Here is a 27,659-nt window from a genome sequence, read left to right as displayed (position 1 = left end):
CCCGTTTCTGGTGACTCCCTCCCGCTGTGCCTGGGCCTGCTCCCAAAGCCAACAGGACCGCGGCGCAGAACGGCAGTCTGGTCCCTGGCCTATCTCCATGTTGGTGGTGGCCTGAGCGGAAGCCTAAGTGGGATGCGGCTGACGCGGAAGCGTCTCTGCTCGATTCTCATCGCCGTGTACTGCCTCTTCTCCCTCTACGCCGCCTACCACGTCTTCTTCGGGCGCCGCCGCCGGACGCCGGACGCGCCTTTGCGGGGCCTCAGGAAGGGGGTTGTCCCGGTGCGGGAGAGGCGCGGCCGAGGTAGGACACCGGGCCGGGGCCTCTCTTCTCGGCTGCGCGCCGGGGCGCGGGGCTGAGGGATGGTAGGGGCCAGGAGACCTGAGCCACGCTGCCACCAATCCCGCTCTCGGGTCCAGGATGGCTCCGGAGCGCGCTTCTCCGATTCCAGCTCTCGGTAGCACCCCAGGCCTCGGGATTGGAGGATATAGGAATGCTTAGGTCCTCGCCCAAATCTCACCTGCTGTCGCCACTCCCCACCCCTGGGGCTAACAGGTGCACACACTTTTAAAAACACATCTTGAATATCCAAGACGTTGTCACAAAATGCCAGATTCTCTGGAATGCCGCTGGCCTAAAGACATCTATACCCATATTGAAACAAAAGAAAGTGAAAAGTGAAGTCGCTCAATCGTGTCCGACTCTTTGTGACCCCATGGACTGTAGCCCATCACTCTCCTCCCCTCCGTCCATGGGATTTTCCAGGCAAGAGTACTGGAGTGGGTTGCCATTTTCTTCTCCAGAGGATCTACCTGACCCTGGAGAGCGTTGCCATTTCCTTTTCCAGAAAATCTTCCCGACCCAGGGATCGAACCCTGATCTCTCACATTGTAGGCAGACGCTTTACCGTCTGAGCCACCAGAGAAGCCTATTGAAGGAAAGGGCCTTCTCTAATCCTGCGGAGACTTCAGAAGACTAGCGTGCTTTATCTCCAAGTTTTGATCCCTTTGTATTTTGTTGACCTATGTCAGGATCGGACTCAGGCTTATTTCTACCTTCTTTCAGAATCTTGCACAATATCTGAAACTGTTGGACACTTTTAATGTTGAAGCAAGTTTTATGTGTAGTTTAAGTAACATATACAGTCTATATAGAATTGGCAAAAGTTAGGCTTGTAATAATACATATTACTGTACCCAGTTATTTTAGAAGGCTTTTTTGGGGAGCCTAACATTTTATTAACATTTTATTTCAAGTTCTTTTGGGGTAATGGTTCAATCAAAATTAAGTTCTGCTTTCCTTTTTAAAATTTTTATTGTGTGTTTAACTTGTTCAAATTCTCTTGTTTAATCTCTGAAAAATTGAAGTTTGGATGCAGGTAAAACTCCCTGACTTTCCAGGTAGCTGAGTGGTGAAGAATCCACCTGCCAATGCAGGAGATGTGGGTTGGATCCCTGGATAGGAAAGATCCCCTGGAAAAAAAAAAAGTAGCAGACACTACAGTATTCTCACCTGGAAAATCCATGGACAGAGAAGCCTGGCAGGCTATAGTCCATGGGGTTGCATGGGGTTGCAAAAGAGTCATACACTACTTAGCAACTAACAACAACATCTAATTTAAATGGCTTGGATTTATCTATAACTGATGCTCTGCCTTATTGATGACACTTGTTACTCTTTTTATAACACAGAACAATCTACTTTGAGAAGTGAAGAATGGAATCCTTGGGAAGAAGATGAAAAAAATGAACAACAACACAGACTTAAAACTAGCCTTCAGATAGTAAATAAGTCCACAAAAGAGAAAAAACACTTCCATGTACAAATCTGGGGCAAAGCTGCCATTGGTAAGTTAATGTTTAAAGCTAAGATATGTAAAAGCATCGTATAAAAGCACTATTAATACATTTAAAGTCTATTTCATCATTTTTTAAGATACCATGATACATTTTTTCACTTTTTTCGATATTCCATTTCTATTTTTATTAGACAACATCTGTGTAAACACACACAAACATACGCATGTGCCCCTGTCTTTAACAGAGCACAGCTTTATTTGTAGACACAAAGAGTTGGTTATGTGAACATCATTATATTAAAATGCCTATGTCAACTGAATTTTCATAGAACTATGTGTTTATTAGACACTTCATACACAAGTGTAAGATGTGGCCTCTGACCTTAATGGCCAAACAAGTTTAGGAAACACTGAACTGAACAAAGCTAAACAAGGTTCTTTGTTGCAGAAACTTTGTCAGAGGTTTTAATATGCCAGTGTTCATCATGAATGCCTCGGAAGGGGATATAATATGTAGTTGATTAAACTTGGTTGCCCACCAAAACACTTTTGCTCTGAGTATCATGAGCGTATAGTGTTCCAAATTATACGATATGCTTAATTAGAGAATGGGACCCTCAATGACAAAAGAGTCAGAAAGAACTTAGTCAGTTAGAAGCGAGTTTTTTGGCCATTAGACATGAGTTAAATATATGTACAGTAAGGGATATGGATAAAAGGTACCAGGTGAAAGGAAAGTAAACAGAATAGTAGTGCCTGACCCATAATGTTTCATAAATTCATAAACATTTGCATACATATATACATCCTTGAAAATTACTGATCTCTAAAGTTCAAGTACCCAGACCTCTAATCATCAAGTTCTAGCAATTTTTTTCTCTATTAGAATCTGTCATATTAATTTTTCTTTAAATTTCCACTTCCTCATTTTAGTTTTTAATTAAATATACTTCTTAACATTTTCCATGTTTCTAGACTTTTCTGATTTCAATTTAATAGGCACAACGTGGTCAGATGAGCTTTATCAAGCATTGCATTCATCAGCCTATTCCCCAAGCACAGTCATAGGATACCAGTTACAGAAATTCCCATTCAAAAGGGAGAAAATGGAAGAAGAATGGAGTCACAGGTTTAAGCAGGTTTGATATCCAACCACGCAAACTCCATTAGGTTTCAAGCCCTGGGAGTGAGTAATCTATGGCTCAAATGTTCTTTCTGGATTTTTCAACTCCATGCTTGGGAAGTCATCCTTCCATTTTCAGGAAGGTTAGCATGTGTTTGCAGCTCAGTAGCTTTATCAGCGTGTTTCTTGCTGTTAGGATTTGGGGAATCCAATAAGCTTGTTTCATTTCAACTCTCTCTCTGTCCCTTTTAGTCCAAGTTGGCAGTGTTTCTATTAATATAACGTTCTCAAGAACCATGTAAGTCTCCCATATGTATGTCATAAAGATTCACTTTATTAGACAAGAGTTCCTCCATCGGTGTTTCCTGGATAACCCCATCTCTGTTTCTAGCTTCTGCTGATAATCGCTAAGGAAATCCACAAATCAATACCTAATATTAAAAAAAAAAAACAACCCTCTATGTGATTGAATATTCTGACCAGACATTAGCAAAAGGATGTCAGCTACATCTTTAGCCTTCCATTTTCAGGAATGCTAGCATGCTTTCTTGACAGTGAATCCCCTAATTTTTCCTCTCTTTTGCAATCTGAAGAGGCTGAGAATTTCCAAAATCATCAAGTCATGATTACTTTTTGCTTAATTTTTTTCTAAGTCTCTCTTTTCAACCTATATCTTATTGTAATCAGTGAGAAGAAATGAGGCCACAGCTACAACACTTTACTTAGAAATTTCTTCAACTAACTATCCAATGTAATCATTTACAAGTTCTGCTTTGCACATAAGTGCAGGAAACAATTCAGCTAAACTGTCTTATTGTTTATAACAAGGATCTTCTTTACTCCAGTCTCTAATAGCATGTTCCTCATTTCCTTCTGAGCCCTCACCAACAGCACTTTTAATGTGCCTATTTCTTCCAACAATCAGTTTATGATGATTTTTATATTCTCGAAAATGATACAAGTTTTTTCCTACTGTTCTCCTAACTTTCTCCTGAGTTCTCACCAGCTGAGTCACTAACATCCATATTTGTACCTACAGTCTGTTTTAAGTCATTCTAATCTAAATGTTTTTTAATCATTGTTCTCAAAATTTTTTCAGCGTTTCCCCATTACCCGATTGCAAAGCCACTTCCAGATTTTTAAGTATTTGTTACAGCAGCACCCCATTTCTATAGCCTCGTAATATGTAGTTTCCTTTAGCTGCTATAACCAATTACCAAAAAGTTAGTGGCTTAAAACATTTTTTATTTAAATTTAATTATTTTTAATTGGAAGATAATTGCTTTACAATGTTGTATTAATTTCTGGTATACAACAGTGTGAACCAGCCATAAGTATACATTTACCCCTCCCTCTTGAACCTCTCTCCCACCCCACCCTCCATCCCACCCCTTTAGGTCATCACAGAGCACCAGCCTGAGCTCCCTGTGTTATACAGTAACTTCCCACTAGCTATTTATTTTACACATTGTAATGTATATGTTTCAGTGCAACTCTCTCAATTCACCCCACTCTCCTTCCCCTACTGTGTCCGCAAGTCAGGAGACCACCTGCAGTGCAGGAGACTGCCTACAATGCAGGAGACCTGGGTTCTGCCCCTGGGTTGGGAAGATCCCCTGGAGAAGGAAATGGCAGCCCACTCTGGTATACTTGCCTGGGAAATCCCATGGATAGAGAAGCCTGGCAGGCTACAGTCCATGGTGCTAAGAGTTGGACACAACTTAGCAACTAAACCACCAACCACTACCATGACTGAGCAACATTCCATTGTATATAAAAACAACATATATTTTTTAATCTATAATTGACTTATAAGTTTCAAGTGTACTACATAATGATTTAATATAGGTGTATATTGTGAAAGGATCAATACAGTAAGTCTAGTGAACATCCATCACCTCACATAGTTAAAACTTTTTTCTTGTGATGTGAACTTTATGATCTACCCTCTTAGCAACTTTCAAATATGCAAATATAGCATCATTAACTTTGGTCACCATAAATTTATTATATTACATTTCTGAAGGCAGAAATATAAAGTATGTCCTCAGGCTGTATTCCATTTGGATGCTCTAGAGGAGCATCTGTTTCCTTGCTTCTTACTGCCTTCTAGTAACTGCCTTCATTCCTTGACCCATAGCCCCACCTCATCCTGACTTCTTCTTCCTCAAACCTCTTTCCCTCATTTTGACACTCCTGGCTCCCTCTCCTGAGGACCCTTGTGATTATATAGGACCCACCCAGAACAACAGACTGGTTCAAAATTGGGAAAGGAGTATATCAAGACTGTATATTGTCACCTTGCTTATTTAGCTTATATGTAGAATACATCATGTGAAATGTCGGGCTGGCTGAATCACAAGTGGAATCAAGATTGCCAGGAGTAATATCAAGAACCTCAGATATACAGATGATACCACTCTAATGGCAGAAAGCAAAGAACTAAGGAGTCTCTTGATGAAGGTGAAAGAGGAGAGTGAAAAAGCTGACTTAAAACTTAACATTCAGAAAACTAAGATCACGGCATCTGGTCCCATCACTTCATGGAAAATAGATGGAGAAAAAGTGAAAACAGTGACAAATTTTATTTTCTTGGACTCCAAAATCACTATGAACAGTGACCACAGCCACGAAATTAAAAGATGCTTGCTCATTAGATGAAAAGCTATGACAAACCTCAGTTCAGTTCAGTTCAGTCACTCAGTCTGCAACCCCATGGACTGTAGCATGCCAAGCTTCCCTGTCCATCACCAACTCCCAGAGCTTGCTCAAACTCATGTCCATTGAGTCGGTGATGCCATCCAACCATCTCATCCTCTGTTGTCCCCTTCTCCTCCTGCCTTCAATCTTTCCCAGCATCAGGATCTTTTCTAAGGAGTCAGTTCTTCTCATCGGGTGACCAAAGTATTAGAGTTTCAGCTTCAGCATCAGTCCTTTAATGAATATTCAGGACTGATTTCCTTTGGGATGGACTGGTTAGATCTCCTTGCAGTGAAAGGGACTCTCAAGAGTCTTCTCCAACACCACACTTCAAAAGCATCACTTCTTCAGTGCTCAGCTTTCTTTGTAGTCCAACTCTCACATCCATACATGACTACTGGGAAAACCATAGCTTTGACTAGACGAACTTTTGTTAGCAAAGTAATGTCTCCGCTTCTTAATATACTGTCTAGGTTGGTCATAGCTTTTCTTCCAAGGAGCAAGTGTCTTTTAATTTCATGGCTGCAGTCACCATCTGCAGTGATTTGGGAGCCCCCCAAAATAAAATCTCTTGTGGTTACCATTGTTTCCCCAACTATTTGCTGTGAAGTGACGGGCCTAGAGAACGTATTAAAAGCTAAGCGCCAAAGAATTGATGCTTTTGAACTGTGGTGCTAGAGAAGATCTTGAGAGTCCCTTGCACAGCAAGGAGATCAAATCAGTCAATCTTAAAGGAAATCAACCCTGAATACTCTTTGGAAGGACTGATGCTGAAGCTGAAACTCCAGTACTTTGGCCACCTGATGTGAAGAGCCAACTCATTGGAACAGACTCTGATGCTGGGAAAGATTGAGGGCAGGAGGAAACGGGGGTGACAGAGGATAAGATGATAGGATGGCATCATCGACTCAACGGACAGGAGTTTGAGCAGACTCTGGGAGATAGTGAAGGACAGGGAAGCCTGGCATGCTGCAGTCCATGGGGTCACAAAGAGTCGGACATGACTTAAGGATTGAACAACAGCAACAACACCCAGATAATCAGCACTGAACAACATCAACACGTAGATAATCCAGCATAATCTCTATACTTTAGCATCCTTATCTTAATCACATTTAGAAAGCCTCTTTTGCTTTCTAAAGGTAATGTATTTACAGGTCCTAGAGATTTCATCTTTGGCCATCTTGAGTTGGGAGAAAGCATTACTCAACCTACCGTATTTGGAAAGCTTTATCTGATTAGCCTAGTCTTTTAACATGGGTTTTTTGTGCATGTCTTTACCAGAGTGTGGTAAGAATGTACCAAAACACATCTTCCAAGGTAACTTTTTAGTTACATTTAGGTAACCGGGCTCCCCAATTACCTCATTGTCTCCAGAATACCTTATTGTGTGACACTGCTCTCCTCTACTCTCAGAGCTTTCATATAGGTGAAATCCTGATAAAACACAGGGGCTGGCCTAAAGAGATAGGATGCAGTGGCAGTTGTCTGCAGACAGCGTCATGTAGTGAAGGATGTGTGCTCAATTGGGAAGGAGGTAATATCTCCTTGATATATTGAATGTATATGCATACATGAGACCCTCTGGTTCTATTTGGCATAAGATGGTAAATCCATCCCCAGCTTGTTATAGTACAGAAACAGTTCTAATCTAAGGTAACTTACACACTGTAATATAACACAATTCAGGGTAAGACAAGTAGTCCAGTGATACTTAGGGATTTCTCAAATTTAGAATCAGAGAGTTTATTATCTTTAATATATCCCACATTTTGCCACATTTTACACTGACATCATCTGAGTTAGTCTGTTGTACATTAGCTGCCATATTGATGATTTTGAGCCCAAAGAGGAATAGAACCTGATTTCTTATCCAAATAATGTGAAAGAGCAGAACATCTCACACAATAGAGTAAACCAGACGGTAAATGCTCTCATTTTTTGTTTTTTTAATTATTAGGTTTGTATCTCTGGGAGCATATTTTTGAAGGTTTACTTGAACCCACTGATGTGACTGCTCAGTGGAGAGAAGGAAATTCAATTGTTGGAAGAACACATTACAGGTATTAACTGTGCAATATTAATCTTTGATATGGTGCTGTACAATGTTTTATATCAATACCAAAAGAAAACTCAGAGGAAAATATATTCATAGAAAATATTTCCACTTTAACTTGTGAAGAATGGAGAATCTCATGAATATATATTTGTAGTTATAGCTTACCTTAAACATTTTCTTATAAAATTGGATGTTACAAAATTCTGCTTTTTTGGGAATTCTATATATGTTTTATTTTAATCAAAACATTTCTGATTATATGGAAAAGTTCATGCTCTAAATTTTGTAACATTTGGTTATTAATAAATATTTAACATTCTATCTTGGGGGAATGATACATAAAGTGTTTTTATTTTTCTCTTTCATGTAATAGAGTCACATATTTTTATAATATTCATGGTAGCTAAAGCTACTGCTATTAGTTCTGAAATTTTTATCCATTAAAACATTTCATATATGAGTTCTATCATGATTTAATAGTATAGATTACCATTTTACTGCAATATTCAGAAATCTTTTTTTAGATTAAATATAACCAATGTATTATGAAGATTTTTTTTTGCATTCTTATTTTTATAACTGATTGCATATTTTCTGAAGGTTTTTAAAGAGCATTAAGACAATTTTATTTAGAAAAATTGTGGCAATGAAGTAATACTGTTTTCTATTAAATTTTGCTTTCTAATTGAAATAACCAAAAATGATGATTTTAAATGCTTATTTCCTTTAACAGTTATATTATTCACGGGGAAAAAGTATGAACTAATGATTATGGCTTCCATTAGGGTTCTATTTATTTCCCAAGAGATTAAGAGGAAAGGCTATGGTTAATATGATGCTGGGAAAGATTGAGGTCAGGAGGAGAAGGGGACGACAGAGGATGAGATGGTTGGATGGCATCACTGACTTGATGGACATGGGTTTGGATGGACTCCGGGAGTTGGTGATGGACAGGGAGGCCTGGCGTGCTGCAATTCATGGGGTAGCAAATAGTTAGACACGACTGAGTGACTGAACTGAACTGAACTGAATATGAGTTTCATTTGAATTTTCACTGCTCTTTTAATTCTTTATTTACTGTATACTCACTTAGAAACCAATTTCATTGCATGTATCTTTTCAAAGAAATCATTCTTGAAAAGCAAACAGACTTTTAAATCATCATTGGTAATGATTATTTTTCCTTTTATCTCCAGGCTTATCGATGGGATTATAGATGTAATCCCACTGAAGAGTTTATACATAATTCTAAGCTTAAAATAGTTGGATTCAGGTGTCTGAAAGTAGATGTGTGTTTTACATATAAATCTAACGTTTTGCTGTTTCAAATGTAAGCATATGTTATGAGTATTAGTCTAGTAGATCTACCTACTGGAGAAGGCACTGGCGCCCCACTCCAGCACTCTTGCCTGGAAAAGCCCATGGATGGAGGAGCCTGGTGGGCTGCAGTCCATGGGGTCGCTGAGAGTCAGGCACGACTGAGCGACTTCGCTTTCACTTTTCATTTTCATGCATTGGAGAAGGAAATGGCAACCCACTCCAGTGTTCTTGGCTGGAGAATCCCGGGGACGGGGGAGCCTAGTAAGCTGCCGTCTATGGGGTCGCACAGAGTCGGACACGACTGAAGCGACTTAGCAGCAGCAGCAGCAGCAGCAGCAGCAGCAGCAGCAGCAGCAGCAGATCTCCCTACAACATATAGAATTTCCAAAAGAATTATTTAAAATTTATTGAGAAGTTAACACACAGTGTTATTATATTGATAGCAAAGATTTTGAGCAAATAGCCTTAACTCCAAAAAGAAAAACTCATTTCCTGTTTCCTTCTGAAATACTTACCTGAGATTTTATATTATGATTAAATAGCAGCGCTATTTCCTTTTAGATTTCAAGAGAACTGCGTATTCAGGGAAGTTCACTGTTATAGCTGATTTTTGTACACAACTTACTAAAGGTTTAGGCTCATGGAAAGTAGCAAATATAATTTCTCCAAAATTAATAAACTTCTATGAAATTGCAGTTTTGAGTTGAATCAGGCTTCATGGGTACTAACTAAAATATTTTGACACATTCATTTTTTACTTTCCCAAAAGTGAGTTGAAAGTAGTAGCTCATCTTGAAGATACAGAAAGAGTTTCTGAATACTATCAAGGTCCTTTAAATAAGCATAAATACATTCTATTTAAATAAACCTTTAAATTTACAAAGAACTTATATTATTTAATTTTAATTTCATAACAGTTCTGAGGCAGAAAATAGAAAGGATATCATCAGTGTTCCGGGGTAAATCAGGCTCCTGAATGCTTATTATTAACAATTCCTGGCCCAAATGATGTAATCCAAGATACCAGATAAATAATTCAGAATGGAAATAGAGCTATCAGACAGTCCCTGTGCTTATATTGGCCTGACCAGCTCCTTATTTCCTTAAAGGCAGGCTATAAGTGATACCTAAATATTTGGGAGTTGTTTGATTAAATATGGAATTAAATGTGGGATATAGCTATATGTAGCACTTCATGTTTCAGAAGGAAAGAAATGAAATGACTCCTTGTTCACCACTGAGTCCATACCATATATAGTCTGTGCTTAGGATGTGAGTAGTTGAATGTGGGGCAGACTGAACCTGTGATTCAGCCTGGTAAAGTCCTGTCACCTCTGGACAGGGTAGCAGTGTGACTGAGTTGTTAAGGGCACAGACTCCAGAGCCAGAATATCTGAGTTCCAGTTTCAGCTTTACCTATCATTGGTTGTCTGACCTCAAGCAAATTTCTTAACCTCTCTGGATTTCCTTAAGTTTAAAATAAGGCAAATAATAGTTTCTATTTTACAGTATTCTTTTGAAAATTAAATGCATAATAGGTATACAGTGCTTAGACCAGTATCAGGCACATAGTAATCACTATAGAAGTCTTGTTACTAGTTTTATTATATTTACTCTACTTAAATAGGTATTGCACCATCTCTGAATCTTTCAGTCCTCCTTTTTCTGTGTTTCCATCATTGTCTATTATCTCTCCATCACATAGTTTCCCAACAAGCACCTTATTGATACATTTTTTATGTTAATGTGTTCAGTTATGTTACAAGCTAGCATGGAACCCATTCATCTCTTGAAGAAACTTTGCCTGTTTCTACTCACCTCCATCATATGTTCATTTATAGTTTAATTTCATAGGGAAACTTATTTTTAATTTCTTAGGAGGAACCTTCTGTTCATCGTGGCATTTGCGTTATTCCCAGAAGACTGCCTTCAGAATTCTGTAATGTCCCTGTGCAGGCATTATCATAAGATATATAAGTGCCTACCCATTTGATAAAACAAAAGTTAGATACTAAGTTGGTTAATTCATTATTGTCTAAATTCAATTATGGTATTTTCAGTGAGCATCTGATCCTTGTGAAAAAGGTGAACGTTCTTTAAATATCATGATAGAATAAAATATGTCTGATCCTATTTTTAGAATTTCCAAGTATTACTATTATAAGAAGTTAATGAACTCACTACTCATTACAATGAGTGAAAGCATTTGTAGATAATATTAATGGTTATATTATATTTAAGTCATATACTGGATCTTAGATCAATACAGATCTCAAACTTTTCGCTGGTAACCAAAGATACTATAGTTAATTTTTCATAATGCCCATTCTCCCTTCTCCAGCCAGGCTAGTAAGAGGGTGGGAGTGTTTCAGCATAAACACTGAATTAGGAAGGCATGGAGTCATGGCAGTGATACTGGCCATGAGAATGGGGTGAATTGCAGCAGCTATTTAAAAGTAAGGGCCATTCATGAGTTCGGCATACCTATTTATAAAACCGAATTTTCTAAAACTATCAGTCTAAGAATAAAATAAAATAATTTTAAAAAGTGATGTAGAATCAATGGCTGAGAACTATGTGTATGGTTTAGTTTGTGCACTTATTAGTGATCAAGGCATTTGCCAGTCTCTTAGCTGGCAAATTATTAATCTTATCTAACTCACTTAATTAGTAACATATAGCATTTTTTTCAGTAGCACTTACTGAATTTAGGAAAAATGAAACAGTATTTACACTGGATTCTAAAAAATATGTTTTGCTCACGTTCAGGTTAGAATTCAATATTCAGATTTCTCTGGACTATCTAAGTATCGAAAGTACTTATTGGGAGGAAAGTTTTTAACTGAACCTAGCTAATAGTCGGACATGACTGAGCGACTTCCCTTTCACTTTTCAATTTCATGCATTGGAGAAGGAAATGGCAACCCACTCCAGTGTTCTTGCTTGGAGAATCCCAGGGACGGGAGAGCCTGGTGGGCTGCCGTCTATGGGGTCGCACAGAGTTGGACACGACTGAAGCGACTTAGCAGCAGCAGCAGCAGCAAAAGTACAAATATTGAAGAACAGAAGTTCTGACCATTAAATATATGCTAGGAATTCTAGAAGAGGAAGTCACTGTTTTAAAATTCCATGTATAGCTCCATAAATATGTTCATTTTTCAGTTAATGGATATTTATGACTGATGCATGATTCATAACTTTAGGAAACGAAAACACAATGTTTCATCATGAATAAATATACTATAATATCTTATACATATGCCTGAGCATGCATGCATGCACACATGCATGCTCAGTCGTTTCAATCGTGTCTGACTCTTTGTGACTCTATGGACTGTAGCCCACCAGGCTCCTCTGTCCATGGGCTTCTTCAGGCAAAATACTGGAGTGGGTTGCCAAACCCTCCTGCAGGGGATCTTCCCAACCCAGGGATTGAACTCACGTCTCGTGTGACTCCTACATTGCAGGTAGATTCTCTAGCGCTGAGCCACTGCAGAAGCCCACATATGGCATACTGTATAGCTGGAAATTTATTACTAAATTGAATTTTGTAATTTGATTCATACTTTAAATGCAGTAGGAGAACTTAAATAAATCGGTAGAGCAAAATAACTTCCTTAAAGAGAATTATGGCTTGCTTATTCGACGTTTACTGAGTTGCCTGCTGGTTAGTTCATACTAGGTTCTGAAGATCTCAAAGTGAATAAAATACTTTTCCCTCAGGGAGTTCACACACTAGAAACTGAGATAAATACATTAATAACTTTAAATCTTTATACAGAGCATAATGATAAAGACGTGTATACTCCTTAGTTGTTAGGGAAATATAGAGGGAAGGTCACTAAGTCAATGTAAGTAGAGTTGGGGGTATGGCACCTATCAAGAAAGGCTTCCTAGAGGAGGTGATAGCTGAGCTGAGTCTTAAAAGATTAGTAGAATTTAGAAAGGCACCAAGAGGAGAGATTATATTCCCAGCAGAGGCAGTATCAGAAATGATACACAGCTTGGTTTGTGCACAAAATTTCAGGCCATTCAGAACCCCCAGAACATGAAGATGGGAGAGAGTAGCTGATATTGGAAGTGGAGGGCAAGGGCCAGATCATGGTGGGCCTAGTACGTGCCACATTAACGCCCTTGGACTTTGTTCTTGTTCAGTGAAAAGCAGTTGAGGATGATTAAGCTAGATAGTGTGGTATTGTCATGCGTTTTTGGTGTTGATGTCTCTAGTAGCTGTGTGGAAAAATGATTTGAAGGAGACAACTGAAATCAAGCAGACCACAACTTTGCATTAGAAAGCTCTTAAGTATCCTGCTGAGATATAAATAAGGGATGAAACTAGAAAGTGGTATTCTGACAGAGCCAGGAATTTGAGAAACTGAGGGGCAAAACTATCAGAATTTAAGGATTATTAGATGAGAGCAAGAAGCAAATGTGATAGTTCCTTGGTTGCTAGCTTGCATGACAAGATAGCTAGTATGCATTCAACATAGAAAGTACAGGAAGAATAAAAGCAGATTTTTCCACTCTTCTCTAGCCCACTGCACAGCACCAGCCTAACCCCCTCTTTCACAGCAGACAATCCTGCCTATTTCCTCGAGAATATCCATAACTGTCTCCCCTAACTAGCTCCTCTAACATTTATGTACATGCTCTCTAAGTGATCCCTCAGCTAACCTTCTCTTTTTCTTAACTCTCAGATGGTGAGGTGATTCCCTAGCTCAACATTAACTTCCTCTGTGCATCCTTTCTACATACTGTAAGACCTTGCTCCATTGGTTACTTCCTTGCTCTCCTCATCTTCAACCTTTCATTTATTATTACTTTTTTGCCTTCTCATCCACACTTTCAGAAGAGCTGTCTAAGCTTACTGTCCCCACTTACTTTTTTTTTGTAAATTTATTTAAGTATAGTTGATTTATAATGTTGTATTAATTTCAGTATAGCAGAGTGATTCCGTTAAACACACACACAGACATATATACACACACACTCTTTTTCCATTTGGGTTTATCACAGGATGTTCAATATAATTCCTTGTTGTTTATCCATTCTGTATATAATTGTTTACATCTGCTAACTCAGACTTCCTGTCCATCTTCCCTCCTCCCCATCCCCCCTCCTCCCCATCCCCCTTGGCAACCACAGGTCTGCTCTCTATGCCTGTGATTCTGTCTCATAGATAGGTTCACTTGCATCATATGTTAGATTCCACATGTAAGTGATATCATATGCTTTTTGTCTTTTTATGACTTAGTTCACTTAGTATGATAATGTCTAGGTCCACCCATATTGCTGCAAATGGCATTGTTTCATTCTTTTTTATGGCTGAGTAGTATTCCATTGTGTATATATAGCACATCTTTATCCATTCATCTGTCAGTGAGCATTTAGCTTGCTTCTACATCTTGGCTACTGTAAATAGTGCTACTGTTGACATAGGAGTCCTTGTACCTTTTTGAATTACAGTTTTATTTGAATATATGCTCATAAGTGAGATTGCTAGATCATATGGCAACTCTATTTTCAACTCTAGTTTTAGTTTTTTGAGGAACTTTCATACTACTTTCCATACTGGCTCTACCAACTTACATTCCCACCAACAGTGTAGAGAGGCTCCCTTTTCTCCATACCCTCTTCAGCATTCGTTAAATTGTGGACTTTTTAATGCTGGCCATTCTGACTCTTACGAATTTTGAGTTGCACTTCTCCCCACTGAACTTGTTACTGTCCCCTTACTTCTCATTCACTTCTCAACTCATTGCAGTTTGACTAGCACATCTCCCAACACACACATGCACACAACTATCTGAATTGTAAGGGAAATTTTTTTACCCCTAAAGTTTCTTTATCTAAGTCCATGTTTCTCAAATTATGTACTAAGGTACCCTGGGGCACCACAAAATATTTTTAATATTTGTGGGAATGACAGTTACACTTCACATCTGTCAAACACCATGCAAACTACTAGTCTGAGGTAGTTCACATTTCACCATTAGATCACTCTGCATCCACTTCAGAGATGTTACGCATTTGTGGAGCTGAGTTTCTCATGATTGCTGTGATCAGATCCAGGTACCACTCAGAAATAAAAGTGGAATAAGCAGTGACTGTGGCAGTGTCCTCTCTGATTCCAAGGTTTGAGAAGTTGTGTAGTGCTACATAGGTACACACATCCCATTATTAAGCATGTGTAGTTAGTTAAGAGCAAAGAGTCGGACATGACTGAGTGACTGAACTGAACTGAAATAGGAATATTACGTTTTTCTTCAGTGTATGCATGTTATTTTTTAAGTGGCTTCTAAGCTCTTGGACAGAAATACTTAACAAGTTATTTGAATCTAACAACTTAAAAAACATTGCTCATTAATCATTACTCATTATTTTTGGTTTGGTAGATACTATGAAAAAATTACTAAAACACTGAAAGTCCTGGGAACCAAAAATATTGGGGAACTTCTGATCTATACCTTGGCTCCGCAGAATTGACCCCAGGGCTTTCACCTTTGTGTTGAGGTCCAGAAAACCGGTTGGTCAGCACGTGAGGGGTGACATGCCTGATTGCTGGAATGTGAGAGCCTTCTACAAAAAGGGAGCTGTAGAGACTCCACAATGGGTCAGATGTGCCCTTAACAAATCAGGCTTTGGTTAATTTGCATGGATCAATAAAATTAGAAGTATTCCTCCCTATCCCTTCATTTTAGGATCTTCACTGCATCATTCGGGATCTTTCATTGTGGCATGTCGACTCTCTAGTTGTGGCTCATGGGCTCGGTAGTTGTGGCATGCTGACTTAGTTGCTCCACTGCCTGTGGGAATCTTAGTTCCTTGTCCAGGGCTCAGACCTGGGTCCCCTGTGTTGCAAGATGGATTCTTAACCACTGGACCACCAGGGAAGTCCCCCTGACTGTAACTTTGGTGGTTTAGTCACTAAGTCGTGTCCGACTCTTTGCAACCCCATGGTCTGTAGCCCTCCAGGCTACTCTGTGCATGGAATTCTCCAGGCAAGAATACTGGAGTGGATTGTCATTTCCTTCTCCAGCCTATAGCTTTAAAGGAGACAAAAATGTTCATGTGCTACCAATAATAACTATTTTAAATTTACCATAACTATCCTCATCATCTCTAAAGTGCTTTCTAGCCCCTCAGATTCTGCAGATTCTCCTAAATGACTAAATGATCACTGAATCGTTTGGCGTCTTCCTGTCCAAGGCAAATTCAAGAAACAAAGTTTTGTTCCCATAGCTTATCATCACTGTAGAACAATATCATAAAAATCACACAGTACATACACACACAAAATACATATTTATATTTTGTGTTTTGACTAATATCTACTAATCTGAGCTAACCATAGTCTTGGGAAAAACTCAAGCTCTCAAGTTAGATCTTGATTCAAATCTCAATGCTGCCATCACAGGCTGTGTAACTTCAGCCTGATTTCCCAAATGCAAAATGGGGGCCTAATGTCCTCTGCAGAGTTGTTGTAGAGGTTAAAGGAGAACCTGTGCAGAGTGCCTTTGTACCGTGTATAAAAAAGGCATTTAATAAATGTTAGGTTTTTATCCCAAACAATAATAAGCAATAAAAGCAGGATTTCAACATATTTGTACTAAATATTTAAAGATTCTAGCAAATTATTAAAAAATGGTTGAGCAAGTTGCAAAGAATCCAGGACCATCTAATTTTACCATAGGTTAAATGGTACTTTTTATATTTAATACATATTCATTTAAAATATTTCAGTGGTACTGGTTGTTCAAAGCAGCACATACTATGAAAATGTGAGTTATGAAGTGTATCTACTCCTTTTATGATATTTTTAAATACTTTAAAGAATAGGGAGTAAAACAGTAGATTCCCGTTTACCCACTGCCTGGAACCAGGTGGCGCAGTGGTGAAGGATCCAGTGCAGGAGACAGTAGAGATACATTTTCAGTCCCTGGATAGGAAAGATCCCCTGAAGAAGGAAGTGGCAACCCTCTCCAGTATTCTTGCCTGGAAGATTCCATGGACAGAGGAGCCTGGTGGGTTACAGTCTACGGGGTCACAGAGTTGGCACGACAGCACACCCACACACAGAACTAGCAGCTTCTGGCTCTCTGTCCTATTTGCTTCAGATATGTAACTTTCCTCTTAAAAGAATTAAACATTTCCAATAAAGGCATTAAATGCTCTCTTCTTATTGTTCTTCATGTCCTTTCCTCTCCCTTCCTCCTCAGAGTCAATCACTGTCTTGAATTTGTTATATATCTTCCCATTCAAATTTTTATATTTACACTTTTGCTAGATATATAAACAAATTTTTTTCCTGTGGTACTTTCAAATTTGCATATAATTAATCTGTCTACAACCAAAACTTGCCATTAATCTACATCTCTGTCCCACCATCCAAACCCGTTCAAAAAAAGTATTATAGAAATTGTTTCTAGGAAGAATATGGGTTAAGTCTCATTGTATATTTTACATAAAATGACATAGAACTTCTGGTACCAAACAATTTTGTTCTGTTCTTGTTTGTCTCTTGTTTTTCTTTTGTTTTTAACAGCTTCATCACTGGTCCGGCTGTGGTCCCAGGGTACTTCTCTGTTGATGTGAACAATGTGGTCCTGGTTCTAAATGGAAGAGAAAAGGCGAAGGTCTTTTATGCCACCCAGTGGTTACTTTATGCACAGAATTTAGTGCAAACTCAAAAACTCCAGCATCTTGCTGTTGTTTTGCTAGGAAATGAACATTGTAATAATGAATGGATAAACCAGTTCCTCAAAAGAAATGGAGGCTCTGTGGAACGACTTTTCATAATATATGACAGCCCCTGGATTAATGACATGGATGTTTTCCAGTGGCCTTTAGGAGTAGCAACGTAAGTACAAATTATTTTTACATGTTTCCAGGCTCTAAGACCTGAATCTCTGTACCAGGAAGATTGTGTTTTAGATTTGTGATAAATGTAGTTCTTCTGAGCTCCTTGAGGCCATGTGCAACCTTTCCTATGGGCAGAAATGTGGTTTGGCCTCATGCTTTGGTAATAATAGTTGATATTTTTAGAGTATTTTAGACTTTGATGAGGAAACCAGATTAAGTTACATTTTTGTATTTTAGAACCCCAAGGCATAGTAAATTTTCAAATTGATCAGTAGTGCCTTAAAGAGATGTTTAGCAATGGATGGCAGAGAGACAGATTTTCTAAAAACAATTATAGAATCTTTTCATCTATATCTATGTAACTATTATATAGATACCTAGTTTTCTTAAATCCTTACTTTAGATCCAGTATTACATCGAGAGCACCCTGACCCTTCGGTGTGGGGGGATTATAATATACTCAGATCTGACACTGAGACTGGTTGAGTTTGCACAGACCTCTTGCATGTGCTCAGTCATGTCTGATGCTTTGCAACCCCCTGTACTGTATCCCACCAGGCTCCTCTGTCCATGGAATTTTCCAGGCAAGAATACTAGAGTGGGTTGCCGTTTCCTACTCCAAGGGATCTTCCTGACCCAGGGATCAAACACACATCTCTAGAACCTCCTGCATTGGCAGGCGAATTCTTTACCACTTCCCCACCTTGGAAGCCCTCTCCCCCAAATTAATTTATATATTATTTGGGGTTTTTTGGGTCTATCTTGTTGTTGTTGTTTAGTCACTAAATTGTGTCTGACTCTTTTGTGACCCCATTTACTGTAGCCCACCAGATTCCTCTGTCCGTGGGATTTCCGAGGCAAAAATACTGGAATGGGTTCCATTTCCTTCTCCAGGCTATATTCCCGAATTAGGGATTGAACCCATGTCTCCTGCATTGGCAGGAAGATTCTTTACCACTGAGCTACCAGTCTGTCTTTCTATTAAAAGGAAGGTTGGTTAAATAATATATAATATATATGAGGCCTTTCTTTAAAATTGGAAACTTATTTTATATCATTGTGTTAATGCAGGGCCTTTGAGTAACAATAAGTTGACTTCAAGTTGCCACTAGTGCATAAACTTCCTGATAGCAGGGATTTTTGTCTCCTTTTTGCACTACTTTATCTGTAGGCACTCAATAAATATATGTCAAATGGATGAATTATGAAATAGCTAACTAACATGGTACTTGAATCAGATATTCATTTTCCATTATTTTATCACAGGTTACAAGATGTGACCTTTGACTGCTGCCTAGTTGGCTACACAAATGCCACCAGGGAAGCACATTGACAAAACATATTCTCTGGCCTTCCATGTCCAGATTCTGACTCAACAGGTTTAGGGTAGGGAAGAAACAGACAAAAGGTTTGCTAGGTATAGCCAGGTTTAAGATGCTCTGAAAAATCTATCCTTTGAGTAGAATGTTTTGAAACAAAAGAATTATTTCTTTATAGTATACTACATCACCTATTCATACAGTATAGGAAGGAAACTTATCATAACTCTGGTACTACTGGACAAATATCTTTCTTATAGACCAGTGGTTCTCAACCAGGTACAATTTTGCCCTCCCCCAGGAGACATTTGACAATGTCTGGAGATACATTTGATTGTTACAAGTGGATAGGAGGCAATACTGGCATCTGGTGGATAGAGGCCAGGGGTGCTGCTCAATATCTTACCGTATAGAGGATAGCCTCCACAGCAAAGAATTATCCCGCCCCAAAGGGCAGTAATGCTGAGATTGAGGAGACCATTATAGACCTGTTACGTTAAGCTTTGCTCTTATGTGAAGGTTGTAGTTCAGGCACATAATCTGTTGCCTCTTATTCCCAAATGCCCATAAGAATAAGCCAATTGCAATAGGCCTCTCCTGTGTGGGATATAAGATTTGGAGTTTTTTAAAAAATCTGCTTGAAAAGCTTTTGTAATTGAAGCTCTTTGTTATAGAATAAAAAGAAACAAAATAGTGCCATTTGCAGAGATGTGAATGATCTGGAGACTGTCATATGGAGTGAAGTCAGAAAGAGAAAAACAAATATCATATAATATTGCTTATATGTGGAACCTAGAAATATAGTACAGATGAACTTACTTGCAAAGCAGAAATAGAGACACAGATGTAGAGAACAGACATATGGGTAACTTACGGATACGAAGGGGGAAGGAGGGGTAGGATGGATGGAAGATTAGGATTGACACATGTTCACTGTATAAAATAGATAACTAATGAGACCCTAACGTGCAGCACAGGGAACTCTACTCAGTGCTCTGTGGTGACCTAAATAGGAAGGAAAGCTTAAAAAGAGAGGATGTATGTATTCGTATGGCTGGTTCACTTTGCTGTACAACAGAAACTACCAAAACATTGTAAAGCAACTATACTCCAATAATTTTTTTTTAAAAAATCATGATTATTATGAATGTAGAAGATTCTTTATACTTTGAAGATCTTAAGTTCTTCCTGTCTTATAACTTCAGATCAGTAATAGAAGTTGAAGAATATAAAAAACAAAGCACTTGGGTGCATAATTTCTGTAGCAACTTTGTAAAGGATGTCAAAGTGAGACTGTTTTTTTAAGTCAGTAGATTGAGGAACTTTTCCAAAGTAAGCATGGAAAATTATAACTTGAGATTTAAAGAATCTTATTTTAAATCTCTCTTTTCTACATCATCATGCTACCTAAGATGTTAGATTATGGAAATTTTGCCAATCCTCTTGTCATATATTAACTCATGTGTACTTACTTTTACAGGTACAGGAATTTTCCTGTGGTGGAGGTGAATTGGTCAATGCTACATAATGAAAGGCCATACTTGTGTAATTTTGTAGGAACTGTTTATGAAAATTCATCCAGACAAGCGCTAATGAAAATTTTGAAACAGGATGGGAATGATAAGCTTTGCTGGGTTTCAGCAAGAGAACAGTAAGTGCTATGTTTACTTGATTCATCCATCATGTTTCCAGTCTGAGAGTTGCTTTATGTGACACTGCAGATTGCCACAGACATTTCTAACTCCATTAATACCAGCCTTTCTCCAGAAGATACATTAATAATTAAAGCTGTGATGAAACAGTGTTGTATACATTAAAAATAGAGAGCATCTCCCATAGTCCATCTTGAAGACAAACACTGGTAACTGTCATATGCACATGTCAATTGTTAGGTTTCCTCAATAATATTTGTTTGTCAGACTTGAACACAGGAGATTGTGGATGACAATAAGAATCTTAGGTTCCTCTCTGAGATGTTCAGCAAACCAGTTCAGTGTTCCAAGACTGGCATGCCATATGCATCACAGCTTCAGGAACCTGGCATCACCATGAGGACAGAGGCCATTCTTTGAACCCCAAGATCTAACATAGGACCTTGCATAAAGTAGGCCAGGACAAGTGGGGAATGGATGGATGGATGGATGGATTTAATAGGGTTAACTTTCTTCCATCTTTTACATGGTAATCGTGAAACAGGTGTTCATGGATTGAAGGAAGAAATTTGGAGATCATTTATTTTATTTTTAAATAAACAGCTTCATATGTAAAGCAGTGTCATCAGAGAAGTAATGCCTTTTTAAAAAATTGTCCTTTTACATCTAGAAATACATTAATTGGAGTAGATACTGTGTTCTAGAAAGCATGACTCGACTACAACCAAGAATACTCTACCCAGTAAAGTTCTCGTTCAAATTTGATGGAGTGATCAAAAGTTTTACTGAGTAGCAAAAGGTAAAAGAGTATAGCACCACCAAACCAGCCTTAAATGTTAAAGGAGCTTCTCTGGGTGAAAAAAGAAAAGGCCGCAAGAAAGAAGAAACTTACAAAGTGAAAAAGTAAAGACAAACATACAGTAAAGGTGGGAAACCATCCACACATGAAGCTAGTAGGGAGGTTAAAAGACAAAAGTAGTAAAATCATCTATATCCATAATAAGCATTTAAGGGATATACAAAACAATTAGATGTAAAATATGATATCAAAAACAGTAGTTGTGAGGGGATAAGAGTACAAATGCAGGGTTTTTAAAATTCATTTGAGGGTAAGAGATCAGCAACTTAAAGTGATTTAAAAAAAAGGTGGTTCTTTGAAAAGGTAAACCCAAATGTATAAACCTTTAACAAGACTCTTAAAGAAAAAAAAATGAAGAGCACCCAAATCAATAAAACCAGAAATGAAAAAGAAAAAGTTTCAGCCAACATTGCAAAAATACAAGGGATCATAAGAGACTACTATGTACAACTATATGCCAATACAATGGACAACCTGGGAGACAAGGACAAATTCTTAGAAAGGTAGACTCTCCCAAAACTGAACCAGAAAGAAATAGAAAGTGTGAACAAACTGATTACCAATAATGAAATTGAATCAGTAATTTAAACACTTCCAACAAACAGAAGTCCAGCACCAGATGGCTTCACAGGTAAATTCTACCAAACATTTAAGGAAGAGTTGACATCTATCCTCAAAGTATTTTTTTTTAATTGCAGAGGAAAAAACACTTTCAAACTCATTCTACCCTATGTGATACACCACATTAGCAAAGTGAAGAATAAAAACCATATGATCTTCTCCATCAGTTCAGTCGCTCAGTCGTGTCTGACTCTTTGCGACCCCATGAATTGCAGCATGCCAGGCCTCCCTGTCCATCACCAACTCCCGGAGTTCACTCAGACTCATGTCCATTGAGTCAGTGATGCCATCCAGCCATCTCATCCTGGGTCGTCCCCTTCTTCTCCTGCCCCCAGTCCCTCCCAGCATCAGTCTTTTCCAATGAGTCAACTCTTTGCATGAGGTGGCCAAAATACTGGAGTTTCAGCTTCAGCATCATTCCTTCCAAAGAAATCCCAGGGCTGATCTCCTTCAGAATGGACTGGTTGGATCTCCTTGCAGTCCAAGGGACTCTCAAGAGTCTTCTCCAACACCACAGTTCAAAAGCATCAATTCTTTGGCACTCAGCCTTCTTCACAGTCCAACTCTCACATCCATACACGACTACTGGAAAAACCATTGCCTTGACTGGACGGACCTTAGTCAGCAAAGTAATATCTCTGCTTTTGAATATACTATCTAGGTTGGTCATAACTTTTCTTCCAAGGAGTAAGTGTCTTTTAATTTCATGGCTGCAGTCACCATCTGCAGTGATTTTGGAGCCCAAAAAAATAAAGTCTGTCACTGTTTCCACTGTTTCCCCATGAAAAAACTTTTGATAAAGTTCAACATTCATTTATAAACCTCTCTAGAAAGTGGGCATAGAGGGAACTTGCCTCAACATAATAAAGGCCATATACAACAAACCAGGAGCAAGCCAAGGATGCCCAGTCTCACCACTTTTATTCAGCACAGTTTCAGAAGCCTTGGCCACAGCAATCAGAGAAGAAAAAGAAATGGAATCCAGATTGGAAAGGAAGAAGGAAAACTGGCACTGTTTTCAGATGACGTGATACTATACATAGAAAATCCTAAAGACACCACCAGAAAACTACTAGAGCTCATCAGTGAGTTTTGTAAAGTTGCAAGATACAAAATTAACATATAGAAATTGGTTGCATTTCTATATACTAACAATTAGTGTACTATTAGAAAGCAAAGTTACTGTCTTATCAAATAAACTACCTAGGAATAAACCTACCTAAGAAGGGAAAAGACCTATGCTCAGAAAGCTATGAAACACTGATGAAAGAAATTGAAGACAACATAAACAGAGGGAAAGATATATCTTGTTCATCTTGTTCTCAGAATAAAAGAATTAATACTGTTAAAGTGGCCATACTACTCAAGGCAATCTACAGATTCAAGGCAATCAATCCATCAAAATATCAATGGCATTTTTCACAGAATTAGAACAAATCATTTAAAAATATTTGGAAACACAAAGACCCCAAATAGCCAAAGGAAAAAGTATCTTAAGAAAGAAGGATGATTTGGAGGAATCATGCTCCCTAACTTCAGACTGTACTACAAAGCTACAGTCATCAATACAGTGTGATACTAGCACAAAAACAGACACGTAGAGCAGTGGAGCAGAATAGAGAGCTCAGAAATAAATCCACACACTATGGTCAGTTAAGCTGTGACAAAGGAGGCAAGAATATACAGAGAGAAAAGACAGTTTCTTCAATAAGTGATGGTGGGAAAATTGGACAGGTACATGTAAAAAATGAAATTAGAACATTCTCTAACACAGTATAAAAAAATAAACTCAAAATGGATTAAAGACCTAAATATAAAGAACAGATACTGTAAAACTAGATGAAAACATAGGTATAATTCTCTTTGACATAAATAATAGCAATTTTTTTTTTCAGATCTGTTTTCTAAAGCAAAGAAAACAAAAATAAACAAATGGGAACCTAATTAAACTTAAAAGCTTTTGCACAGCAAAGGAAACCATCAATAGAACAACAGCAACAACAATGAAAAAAAACCTAAAGGGTTAATATCATATATATACATATATATATGTGTATATATATATAGCTCATCCAACTCAATACCAAAGAAAGCAAATGGCCAAGTTAAAAAAATGGGCAGAAGAACTAAAAAGACATTTTTCCAACAGGCACATGAAAATATGCTCAACATGGATACATCAGGGAAATGCAAATCAATGCCACATGTGTGAGGAACAAGGGACACTGTGCCTGGAATGGAATGAGTGAGGGCAAGATATGAAAGTTGATTGTAGAAACAGGCTTGCTCTTGATATTCCTTTGCTACCACTGAACCAGGAGGTAGAGTAGAAGTCCTCCTTGCTTCTCATGCTGCTTCCAGATCTCTTTCCCTTTTCCCTCCCTAAAACAATATCAGTTTTGAATCTCATACCAGCAGACGAAAGTATTCACTACTCTCTCTTTGAAATCATAATGGAGAGAGATAAATTGGGAGATTGACTTATACACCCTACTATAAATACAATAGACAACTAATAAGAGTCTACTATATAGCACACAGAACTCTACCCAGTACTCTATAATGACCTATATGAGAAAAGAATCTCAAAAAGAGTGGATATATGTTTATGTATAAATGACTTATTGCTATATAGCAGAAATTAACATTGTAAATCAACAATATTCCGATAAAAATTAATTTACAAAATAGCTCCTTTATAAAGAAATCATATAAACCTTGGGTTTATCTCCTTAATTCTTTCAAGAGTCTAGTTCCTGATACACTCTCATTCTCTCCGACATTTCTCCAGCCTCATTCTTAGTGATCCCCAAGTCCACATGGATGGTCTTTCCATAGCCTTGGTCCTGCCCTTCCTTTACTTCCTCTCCTCCAGTGATTTGGGTCTCCACTTGCCTTCAGTCATTCACTGTCATGGTCATTTTCTAGACCTCATGATTGCACGTACTGCAGGATCTCAAGTTCCAGCAATTCTCTCTGTAACCATCTTTTTCTGACATTCCCACTCATTGCCTGTAATAATCTGATTTCAGCAATTTAGTTGGGACTTACAGGTCCTTGTTCCTACTACCTTTCCATTGTCCTTCACTCACCTGATCTTTACTTTCTTATTTACCCCACTTAAACTTCATAATCAATCATGACTGCATAGACATTCAGCTTCTTCATTTCTTAATCTGGCAAATCCTAACTGGTTAAATCCAGCTCTGTTGCCTGCTCCATACCTCCACCTGTGCAGCCACACTTGGAGAAAGGTACTGACTGATCTCACTTGAGATATCTGACCTTGAATGTCTGGCAATCATCCATTTCTGTTTTCCATGTGTTCTCCCACTTTCCTGGAAGACCATTTCATACCCTCTTTTCTCTATCCAGCTGCTCTTACCTTATAACCCTATTGCTTATTTCCCTGAGAAAATAGGAGAAAACGTCTAGCTTTCCAGCTAGTCTCTCAGTTTCTACCCTTGCTCCATACAGTCTGTTCTGAACACAATAGCCAAACTAATTTTGCTAAAACATAGATGAGGTCAGTTACCCCTCTGATCAAAACTATGTGATAGGGTATTCTGACTCCATTTTCTGCACCTCTCCCCTTCAACCACCCTGGCTTCCTTGCTGTCCCTTGAAAATGCCAGGCATGTACCATCTCATGGCCTTTATGCCTGCTCTGCCTTCTGTTCTCTTCCCAGATATCTGCGTGGTTTGCTCCCTCATCTCTGGCTCCAAATTCAGATGCCCCTGAGTGAGACGCTCCCCCATCACCTATTTACAGTTGTAATACTACCCTACCAGAAATTCCCTCCTCTCTCTGCTCTGTTTTTCCACACAGTACTTAACACCTTCTAAATAATTGGCTTGACCTGGTTACTACCTGTCTCTACCACTTGAACTGAGATATAAGCTCCATAAGGGCAGGAATTTGGAGGGCGAAGTAGAGAGAGAAGACCTAGCACTCACAAAATTTTGGCTGGTATAACATTCATTCAGAAACTGTATGATCACTAGATTTTAAGTGTACGGCTGCAAACTTCTCAAATTCTTAAACATCTTCAAGAAATCTGTTTGGGCAAGACTTGATTCGTCTTTTCTGCCTGCCATCTCTAGAATGTATTTACCATTTCCTGTAACCAACATTAAAAGATAAAATATTTTCTTCCACAAAGATATGCTTAGTAAAGTGAAAACTACAGTTATTTTTCTGATTTTCTAGGTGGCAGCCTCAAGAAACAAATGAAAGCCTTAAGAATTATCAAGATGCTCTGCTTCAGAGTGATCTCACCTTGTGCCCAGCAGGAGTAAACACGGAGTGTTACAGAATATATGAGGCTTGCTCCTATGGCTCTGTTCCTGTGGTGGAAGATGTAATGACAGCTGGCAGCTGTGGAAATTCATCTGCGTACCCGAATGCTCCTCTGCAGTTACTCAAGTCCATGAATGCTCCTTTCATCTTTATTAAGAACTGGAAGGAACTTCCTGCTATCTTAGAAAAAGAAAAGACTATAAATTTAGAGGAAAAGATTCAAAGAAGAAAAGGATTACTTCACTGGTATCAGCAATTCAAAACAGAGCTAAAAATGAGGTTTACTAATATTTTAGAAAGTTCATTTTTAAAGAACAATAAAAATTAACTGTAATTCATTGTTTTCAAGCTAAGGTCTGAGTTTTTAAATCATTTCTAATGCTGTGTGTATGTGTGTGGGTATTTAGAAATGTTCTTTAAGGTACTCCGTAGATTCTAGATTATGTCCATAGTATTGACCAAGTACAGCCTTATTGGACCACTCCTGAAAATAAAGTTAAAATGTACTCAGACTCATTTGTACAAAGTTGAGTGATTCAACATTTATTAACTTTTCTCACTCGTTTAAATCTGCTCGAGGGACGCAGCATGGTTTTGTGGAGAGACTGGGCTGTGAAGTCAGACCAAACCTGGGTTAGAACCTCACTGCTGTCCCTACTGTCTGGGGACTTTGGGCCAGCCACCTCATTGTTTGGAGTGTAGCTTCCTTTCCATGTAGAACAGAGATAATGGTACCTCATAGAGCTGATTGTAAATGTGAAATGAAATAATATATAACGTACTCAATAATTGAAATAGTTTCTAATTCATTTTTCATTCCTTACTAGTTATTAATAGGGTTACATTTAAATATTTTAACACACAATCATTTCCATAATTTGAGAGTAATCATACGTCATGTTGGGAATGTATGTGGACAAATTTACAGAGTTAGACTTTATTTATTTATAGATTATTTTTTGGTTATTTTATGTCTTAAGTCTTTTTATTGTGATGAAGTATACATAACAAAATTTACCATCTTTAAGATTTCCAAGTGTACAGTTCA

General features: G+C 38.3%; 1 protein-coding gene across 1 annotated transcript; it reads left to right on the top strand.

The window, feature by feature from the left end:
- TMEM5 (transmembrane protein 5) lies at nucleotides 1-27,406 on the top strand. The gene is made up of 6 exons (XM_013963899.2): nucleotides 1-301; nucleotides 1,690-1,845; nucleotides 7,580-7,682; nucleotides 17,544-17,858; nucleotides 20,660-20,830; nucleotides 26,522-27,406. The coding sequence occupies exons 1-6, from the start codon at nucleotides 133-135 to the stop codon at nucleotides 26,937-26,939; spliced, it is 1,332 nt and encodes a 443-aa protein (XP_013819353.1). The 5' UTR covers nucleotides 1-132; the 3' UTR covers nucleotides 26,940-27,406.

Source organism: Capra hircus, chromosome 5 (genome assembly GCF_001704415.2).
Source record: "Capra hircus breed San Clemente chromosome 5, ASM170441v1, whole genome shotgun sequence".
In the NCBI taxonomy this organism is placed as follows: domain Eukaryota; kingdom Metazoa; phylum Chordata; class Mammalia; order Artiodactyla; family Bovidae; genus Capra; species Capra hircus.
This window is presented reverse-complemented; position numbering and strand designations above follow the sequence as displayed.